This window comes from Fundulus heteroclitus, chromosome 9 (genome assembly GCF_011125445.2).
Source record: "Fundulus heteroclitus isolate FHET01 chromosome 9, MU-UCD_Fhet_4.1, whole genome shotgun sequence".
NCBI lineage: Eukaryota > Metazoa > Chordata > Actinopteri > Cyprinodontiformes > Fundulidae > Fundulus > Fundulus heteroclitus.
The window spans coordinates 24,635,325-24,644,860 of NC_046369.1; the positions used below are offsets into that span (position 1 = coordinate 24,635,325).

A 9,536-nucleotide genomic window follows, 5' to 3' on the forward strand; every position below is an offset into this window, starting at 1 on the left:
CATCTCAGATTGCTTGAGCTGCAGGGAAGAAAAACTCAGTCAATTAGGAGTGTGTGTGTGTGTGTGTGTGTGTGTGTGTGTGTGACCGAAGCAAATGGCACATTAGTGAATTAGGGCTGCGGTTTGAGCAGGAAATAGGCCCAGCTCGCCCCTGCTGTGCAGCAGCACTTTGGAGCCTCTGACTCAGTGCATCCCTCTGATACTTATCTGATCGCGCTGGATGCCAATCAGCAGGGCTCAGACCTCGATAAAGACACCGTCGATACCTTAGTGAGGTCTGAGACGGCGACACCTCGCTTGGTTAAATTATGCTTAAACAGGAAACGCACGTCTATACGGGGGTCATGACGGCAGCAGTCTGTTAAAGCTGAACGTGTTACGATGAGCTTACGTTGTGCAGAACAATAAGAGTTGATTTTTTTGTTGCTCCTTAGAGTGCAGCAGCAGCCCCCAGCCCCGTGATGGGAGGGATGCCTCCTGGCGAGGGCATGCCGGGAGGACCCATGCCACCAGGCTTTTTCCAAGTAAGTCTATCGCTGCCGTCAGACACACTCACAAAAACCGCTCCAGACGCTTTCTGTTCACCCCAGGACGGCTTTATAAATAGATTCCTCTCATTACGTCTCTGTCCTCCATGGCTGGGTTCTGCCTCCTTTCTACGCTGGTGTCTGTACCGCTACCATTGTGCTTCACGCAGCAAACAGGGATGTTCTGCCGGTCCGGTCCCCCCCCTCCTGTGCTTTAAACGGGGAGGCGTGGTCCGGCCGTTTCCCCCTAATGGAGAAATCGAAAGGTGCAGCACCTAGTGTAAATCAATAACTCTGGACAATAAGGTCTTTACAGGCACCTGTGTGGAGCAGACTCGCTGGGGAAGCTGTTCAACACAAATCCAATACTTCCTTCTTTTTTTTTAATTACAAGCAAAACCCACGCAGCGGCTCATTCTTTCTCATCTTGTTAATCTGCGATGTCATTTTGATATCTATAAATGAGCACGCACGTACACACACGCTCCCACCATCCATAGCAAAGCGAGGCAGCCCAATTAGCCCCCCTCTCATTCTGTCAGATCAGCAACATTAGTGCCAAAGTGCCGGTGTTTAGTGTTGGTATAAAGCTAATTGCGTGGAGCTTAATTGATGCTGTTAATTCAGAGAAATTAGCAGTGATAACATGCTGCATGCAGCAGGCGTCTTAATGCCTTGACTGACAGGCGAAAGAGCCCACATCCTCTCCATCACTGTCTCCTTTCTCTTGTTCAGGGCTGTCGTTCGCTTGTTCTCCTCTCCTCCGTACGCCACGTTTTTTTTTTTTTTGTTTTTTTTTGGCACCGCGCTTTGGTTCTGGCAGTTTTCAGCCGTCCTCTGCCCCGCAGTAACCTTGCTTCTCTTGATGCTCCTTCTTGCACATTCCTTTTCTCTTTTTTGACTCACCCCCCTCCCCCACTTCCCTTTCCCTTTCCCTTTTCCACCCATCCACCCCCCCACCTCCCCCTCCCCTCCTTGCCTCATCATTCTGTGTGATGCTGCAGGGTCCACCTGGTCCCCAGGGCTCTCCTCACCCTCAGCCTCCTCCCCCTAACAGTATGATGGGACCGCACAGTCAGGTAATGCTGTCTTTCCTTCTTTCTTTCTCTTTTTGCTCCTCCTCTCTGGTTTTGCTTTCTGCTATCATTTGGCCACACATGGATCTTTTTTTTTTACGCCTCCGACGCTTTAACAGCTCTTACGGTTCACACATGAAAGGACATTAGAACGCTGCTTCCTGTGTTTTGTGTTTGAAACTAAAACTAAAACGAACCCTGTGTTTTTATGTTGTAGTCCTTCATGTCGCCTCGTTTCGCCGGCGGTCCGAGAGGTCCCCCCATGAGGATGCCCAACCAGGTAGCGCACACACACCTCCATACACAGCAGTGCAGTCACACGGCTGGTTTAAAAGCCAGTAAGAGCTCTAGAACCGGCAGAATACAAGGTTGACCACGCAGCATCATGGAGAAGTCTGGAAATAATCGGAAACTGATTTATGTATTTCTCAGGGTTGCATAATTGTGGAAAAATAAAATGTAATGTTCCTAGACTTTATTCCCTATCCCGTTATCTAAATGATCAGGCAATTTCTGCACCTTGCATATTTTTTAACTTTGACCTCACAGGTTTGTATTATTACTTTAGAAAAGAACGCTGTAGGCTAGGGCTGGACGATAATTCAATAACTATATATATATATATATATATATATATATATATATATATATAATATATATATATATATATATATATATATATATATATATATATATATATATATATATATATCGATCGATAGACGTGTGGCGCGATAGGAAAAAATACGGTCGATAAAACTTCGATAAACAGTTTTCCTTCCTTCCTTTCAGCCTATCATATTAGTTCACTACTTCCTCTCGACCAATCGTAATCGCTGACCCAGGCACGCCGTCACAAAGCCCCGCCCTCTCAAACCACAACACAGAGCACGTGAATATGTCGCAGCAAGGAGCGGCGGGGGATATTGTCCCAAAACGGGGTTTTACTTGTTCGCCAGTCTGACAGAAATAAACCAGTGATTTGTAAAACTTGCAAGGAACCGGTAAAAACAAAGTCTGGTAACGTAACCAACTTGTTTCAGCCGTTAGCAGCGCGAGCTGTTTCAGCCCCGCGCGACACCGCGGATATGCTGCTGTTGTCTGCAGTTTAAAAACCTGGCTTCAAACAACTATCTGCCACTCTTGATCCGCGATATAAAGTTTCGGGAAGCAAGTTTTTCTCCAACAGCGCTCCCTAAATTGTGCAACTAGTGCAGGGAATCAGTGCAAAATGAGCTGCAGTCTGTGTCCTTACACGCCAGTAACTAGTGTACTATTCCCCACCTAAATAGGCTATTTTATTTATTTATTTAGTATATTTATTTTGGTCATTTTACTGGTCACTTTAGTTTATTCTTTGTCAGTATTTAATAACATAACTCAGGTCTCTTAAGTTATTTTTCTTAAAAGAAATTCTGTTATGGTTTAAAAAGTTGGTTAAATAAAGATTTAATTGGAATTCTGTGTTTGTGTTCTTTATTAAAATTAAATCATTTAGCAATATCATAAAATGTCCAGGCAGAGCTGCACATAAAATATGGTTTTAAATAATTTTCAGTAATTATCGATATCGATCAATATGCATTCTTTTTTGTCGATAAGCTTTTTTTCTGTATCGTCCAGCCCTACTGTAGGCTGTAGGAATCCTGGAAGCTCTGCTTATGGCTGCCTTTTATTATCAAGACCGACTTCCAGTCGTGCTGTAAACCTATAACATCGGGTTTGTTGTTGTGTTGACTCTTACAGCTTAGAGCTGCAGCTAAGCTGTATTGTTTGGTTTTGCTCCTCATAGACTCCTGGTGGAGGACCCGGTCCTCATCCCATGTTGCCCAACATGGATCCTACACGACCCCAAGGTGCAGATTCTCTCCCAACTACCACATCTTCCTCTCACTCGTAACATCAGCCGTTTCCTGGTTTGTCTGTTTTCCCAAAAGCTGCCTTTATTCCTTCCAGGCCATCCTAATTTGGGGCCGATGCAGAGAATGAGCGGCCCTCGGGGCATGGGGCCCATGGGGCCTGGCCCTCAGGTAGGCTCTCACTGTTTGTCTATTTCTGTGCATCCCCACGCCAAAAGCCACTTCCTTTTGATGACATTAGTGGCCGTCCCCGTTGATATGACGACCAAATTGTCCCTTATGTTAAACCAAATGAGTTTTGTTTAAAGCGCCGGTGTCTCTGCAGAACTTCGGCGGTGGTATGAGGCCTCCACACAACGCCATGGGTCCTGGCATGCCAGGAGTGAACATGTGAGCTCTTTTGTTCTTTTGAAAACTTTTTCTGCATAAATACGCGGAACGACTGAACTTGTCCTGCTGTAGGGGTCCGGGGACGGGGCGACCATGGCCCAATCCCAACAACGCCAACACTGTGAGTACTACTGCACAACAAAACACACACATACAGTGGCAGAAATGATGTTTCAGATTGCTCCCCCCCCCCCCCTCCTCCCTTGGAGTCTGGGATGTAATTGTAGTATTATGTGTCATAGTTTCCACAGACAGTTGGACAGCTAGCCGTAATGGTATTAGGATGATGGAATGATAAATGATGACAGCTCGAGGTGTAGAAGGGCTTTGCTCTCTTCTTTCTTGGTAATGTTTCTGTCTTTGGTTTCAGATGCCTTACTCATCACCCTCTCCTGGTGCATACGGGGTGAGGACGGACCCTCAAGTCGTGCATTTTTTTTACAGAAACGGTTGTACTTCTCTGACGAACGGCTCTAATATGTCTGTTTTTTGTGATTGTTTTTTCTCCAAAGGGGGCATCTGGTGGCGGAGGTCCTCCAGGAACTCCCATCATGCCCAGCCCTGCAGGTCGGCACTTCTCGTGGAAAAGCAGCTTACCAAGGCTTTCTCATGCTCACATTTTCATGTATAGTAAAAAAAAAATTTCTTTGTCCCCTGCAGACTCAAACAACTCTGGCGACAACTTGTATACTATGATCAACACTGGATCAGGCAACCGAAATAATGTAAGAACATTTCTCTTGATGTGGTAGCTTTTATGCATTTTCCTAATAGATAACCATTTAAAGGTCAGCTATGGGAATTGAACACATTTCCTTATAGACGGATAGGTAAGGTAAGTTCGTTTGTATGGCTCTTTTTAGTAGCAAGACATTCATAGTGCTGTACATGAACAGACATAGGAAAAAACAAAGGAATAAGTCAATAAATCCTTTACTAGAGTTCTGTCATACATTAGAAACATCCAGAGAAATTCTTGGACAACTACAGTTTGAGCTATTCTTGCTTTTTCAGGACTTAAATGCTTGCATAAAAGAGATCAACATGCAGATTAATCTGAGCAGTTTAGGTTATTTTCAGTGTTTTTGTGCGTTTTGCCGACGTTTTAACTCGGTGACTTAAAAAAACGAGGATACAGCGATGCAGTTGGTATCAAAGCTGTTTAGAAGGACAGCCACTGGTCAAGCTTGACCGTGTCCAAATAGAGAGAAGAGCACAAAGAGATGCTAGGTGGTCCTGGTAGGTCGTTTTACCGTCGTGGACCAACGCATGAAGGGAGTCCTGACGGCCTCGTTTGTCTCCTGTTCAGCAGTGCGTAGAGGCACAGTGGAGCAAGTGAATTGTCTCTGTTGAGTAAATTACCTGTTTTATAAATGGAGTATTGTTGAATTTAGAAGATGCAGCGTGCAACTGTGGCACGGTTTTTAGGATATAAATATGTAAAATGCATTAATGCCAAGTAATCGTGGTTTCTCTTGTACGTTCTTTGTTTCTTACTCTTGCTGTAAACAGCCGAGCTGACATTATCAGACCAATGATTAAAATAGTTTTGTTTAATGTTTTTCGTTGCTACAATGCAAAAAGGGGAACTAAAAGTAAGTAAAGTTTTGTTGGAAAGAGTGTATTTGTCCTTTATTTGAGCAGGTAACTAAGATTATCTGCCAGTGGAATGAGTGTTTTTACCCCTAAAATAAGATAATTAGACATATTGAAATAAGATGATGGAGATGAGTTGTTCCTATTTTAAGTGCAAAAATCTTCGTCCATTGGCAGATTTTTTTTTAAACTTATCTGCTCAAATCAAGTACAAATATTCAAGAAAGTTTGACTTACTTTTAGTCCCTTTTTGCAGTGTGGAGTTTTTCAGGTTTTTTTTTATATTCCTAAAAAGTGCCCGAATGTTGGGCAGATATTTATGCAACATGCCATCTACTGTTAGAAGGCATCTTGTTTTGGTCTGTAAACTTAAAAGGACACTAATCTGGGCTGTGCATTCACAAGAGTTGATGCCGCTTCCTTTCCCCACCTTCAGCTGAGCTTATGGGGCGTTTATAACCGTACATATTTGCAGAAACCAGTTCACCATCAACTCCTTCATCACGCACCACTGCATGTTGAATATGGCATGTCTTACAAACAGGGATGTCAGTAGTTGGCTGTTATGGGAGTTAATGTGGGAGTGGGTGTTTTATTTTGACAACCTGGGTGGTAAAGCACTTAATTTGGGTCTAAAAAATTATTAATTTAAGTAAAAAAAAAAAATGTTTTCAAGTTGCTTCAGCAGTCATTTAAGTTATCGGTAGAGGCTCTGAAATATCTTCACGGCTTTAATGAACAGATCTGGTCATATTTTCAGCTGCATCTGTGACAAACCACAGTGTCGCTGTAAAATGAGCGACACTGATCTTGTGTTATTTCGGTGCTGACCCACTTTTGTGATGTTAAAGTTTAGTGTTTTTTCTCTGAAATTAGGCCGATTTTAAAAGCGAGAGGAACTCAGGGGGGTTTCATCGGGACCTGGACCGGTAGCTGGTCCTGCTCTGGCTTGAGGAGCTTTTTACTGCTACACCTTTTCCCTCCACTTATCTTTCCAGTAAATGCTGCACGACTGGAGGTGGACCCCAGTTTTGCACTGCAATCCATTTACTATATTGTCCAATCTGTATAATCTGATTGAATTTTACTTCGGAAAATGCCTTGAGATGACATGATTCATGAATTGGCTCTATATAAATAAAATTTAATTGAATTGAATTGAAAAAAAAGGGGATTAAACAAAAAAAGATGGGTTCCCGACATGCCTGTGGAGGTTTTCCAGATATTTTTCAGCTGGACTGAGGATCTCCTGTTTTATACGCTCTGACCTCCTTGCTGCTCATCTAATTTGTACCCTACGGTGATTTGGAGCATGTAGCTGGGTTGCGTTTTAATTTGCTCTGCAACAAACTGCTGTAGCGCTGTTATAGGTGAGTCATTGACCTTTTTTTTTTATGCCCTCAGTTCCCTATGGGCCCCGGCTCTGATGGGCCTCTGGGGGCCATGGCCGGGATGGAACCGCACCACATGAACGGATCACTAGGTAACACTTCAAGCCATTAAAGTCAGCGACACGCGGATGTCTGACTGTCATCCTCAGTTATCCACTTTCTTCTTGTCACTGTAAACCTTCCTCTCTGTTTCTTGTGCAGGCTCTGGAGACATGGACGGAATGAACAAGGTATAAATGTTGCGACCACGCTCTTTACTTTTGCCCCTTTTGAGCGCTTTATCTCACTTAAGGGGAAATGTCCTGCTGTACATTTAAGATCCTCTTTTTTTTTTTTTTTTTGTTTCCAGAATTCCCCAAACAATTTAAGTGGCATTAGCAATCCTCCCGGGACCCCGAGGGATGACGGAGAGCTGAGTGGAAACTTCCTCCACTCCTTCCAGAGCGAGAACGTGAGTGGCTCTTCTGTTTTAGCGGAGCTTCAGAGAACACGTTGGCTTGAAAACCCCGGCGAGGTTCAGTCGTCCTAATCTTGTCTTCCGTTTCTTCAGCAGTACTCTCCAACCATGACGATGAGTGTGTGACCCCCCCCTCCTCTTCCTCCTGCCTCCCTACCGCCTCCGTCCCACCACCCCTACCCAGCATTATTTGCCATCATTCCAAGGATCTGAACTCGCAGCAAAACATGGCCAAACACATCAGCGCCAAAAAAAAAAATCAGGGACGGGCGCCATTTTGGTTCCACACTAATGCCAGAATGCAAGCGACCAACTGCTACTTACTCAAAAATGAAGGACGATTTTTCTCCATTTATTACAGCCACACATGTGACAAAAACCAGCTACTGAAATGCAAACATGACACGTGTTATGTTCCTGTTTTTTGCAGAATCCCCCTTTCTCCCCATCCCCCCCCCCACCCACCCAGGTCCCATCAACCTCCTCAGTGAACAGGAGGAAAAAAAGGTTGACGTTTACCTCTTGTACATTTCAATGATCGCTTCGTGGTGCAAAATGTGCAGGAAATATCCGCTTTTGTCATTTAAACACTGGAGAGTGTGCATATGCATTGTGAGCTTGGAAAGTCTTTTGTCTTGTCCTTTTTTTTTTTTTTTTTTTCATTTTCTTTTTTTTTTTCTTTTTTCTTTTTTTCGCCATGCATACAGTCTCGCTATGTCGGGTGACGTAGGACTCTGAATTTGCCTTTTTACCCAACGGCCACCTTTAATAAAGATGATAATAATAATGTGCTATCCCCTCCCCCCCAAACCAGTCCTAATATTTAAAGAGATTTCTGAGGGGAAAATGTGAGAGAAATGTGGCTTTTAGTCCCCCATGGAGTCCCGTCGACCCAGTTCGATCAGTTCCCGGCTGGACTGCCGCGGCGGCCGTTCGCCGTCAAGGGAAGCCAGACTTTGTGGCGTGGGGGGGAAAAACGAGTGCATGAGTGCTGAGGGTTTGTGTACAACATACTACCTAGTGCTGCTCTTCTCTACGTGGACACCTGCTTTAAGATGTGGTGTGTATCTCCTTACCTGCCTGTGCTTAACACTCTGTGCTCCTCATCGTCGTAGCCTTCCGTGTTTTTTCTGTCCGGTTTTGTTAACGATAAAACGGCCCGTTTGTTTATACCACCGGTTGTCCGTCCCCCCCACCCCCCGCCCCCATCCCCTCCCTTTTTGATCCCGTCGATAAGTTTATTTTTTATTTTTTAATATTTTGATAAACAAACTTTGACTACATATATTGCTCCAACCATTCGGTTAGTCAAAGCTTCCTAAACGGATTCTAGTAGGCGTCATTATAAGGTTAGCATCAGTCTTGTAAATGTGATGAGAAGCTTTGTTTTTTTTTTTTTGTTTCTTTTCCTGTTAACATTACACATTATACACATCTGTCCTATGTTGCCTTTATTTGCTGATATTTTTTTATTTCAAATTGAGGAAAGATTGCTTGTTAATATAATTTTACAATAACTTATTTCACTGTGTGCGTTTTTTTAATTCAAGTGCTCATCGTACTTCTGGTCATTTAAGGGATTATGGGTTTCTGCTAAGGAAAACCCAAAATGCAGTTTCTCAGGAAATTTGAACTTAAGACGATGATACAATACTTTTTTTTTTTTTTTAAAAGAGAAATGTTATGGCCTACAGGGTAATGTGGAAGCCTGATGGGTTGACGTGTGTCCAGCAGCCAACCTGCCGCAGAAGGTGTTGACCTGGATGTCCACAGACTGCTGTACCCTAGATAGGACTGTGATGTCAGGAAAATTACTCCTTGCGATACATTTGCTGACAAATATATCGATTATGATTAGCCCATATTTTTCCACGCTGTCCCAACTCTTCTCCGTGTGTTTCAGCATCTCGGCTGCTAAACATAACCGTCCAGTGACGGCGCTTAAGGCCTGCTGGCATCCATCGTAATGGCCAGATATGTTACTGATATGCAACTGAGATGCGATACTCTACCTAAGGCTGGACAATAATTAAATAACGATATATATCGATCGATAGACGTATGGTTCAATATAAAAAAAACAGGTGTCAATAAAAAGTTCAATAAAAAAACGGTGCTTTTTAGCCTATCGCGTAGGTTAATTCTACAGTCATTGTATCCTCCTAACCAATCACAAACCCAGGAAACTCCATCAGCCTTCAGAGAGTTGAGAGAGCAACGTGTTCTTTTTCTCATTTTTA

General features: G+C 43.5%; 1 protein-coding gene across 2 annotated transcripts; it reads left to right on the forward strand.

The window, feature by feature from the left end:
* The first annotated feature begins 411 nt into the window (after positions 1 to 411).
* LOC118564174 (single-stranded DNA-binding protein 3-like) lies at positions 412 to 8,817 on the forward strand. 2 transcript variants are annotated; one of them, XM_036141312.1, is made up of 14 exons: positions 413 to 524; positions 1,532 to 1,606; positions 1,821 to 1,883; positions 3,396 to 3,459; positions 3,560 to 3,633; positions 3,788 to 3,852; positions 3,925 to 3,973; positions 4,223 to 4,258; positions 4,365 to 4,419; positions 4,513 to 4,577; positions 6,853 to 6,931; positions 7,041 to 7,069; positions 7,189 to 7,290; positions 7,390 to 8,817. In XM_036141312.1, the coding sequence occupies exons 1-14, from the start codon at positions 462 to 464 to the stop codon at positions 7,420 to 7,422; spliced, it is 852 nt and encodes a 283-aa protein (XP_035997205.1). In that variant the 5' UTR covers positions 413 to 461; the 3' UTR covers positions 7,423 to 8,817. The 2 variants fall into 2 exon arrangements, with proteins under 2 accessions (XP_035997206.1, XP_035997205.1); XM_036141313.1 differs by lacking the exon at positions 1,532 to 1,606 and having other exon boundaries at positions 412 to 524.
* The last annotated feature ends 719 nt before the right edge of the window (positions 8,818 to 9,536 follow it).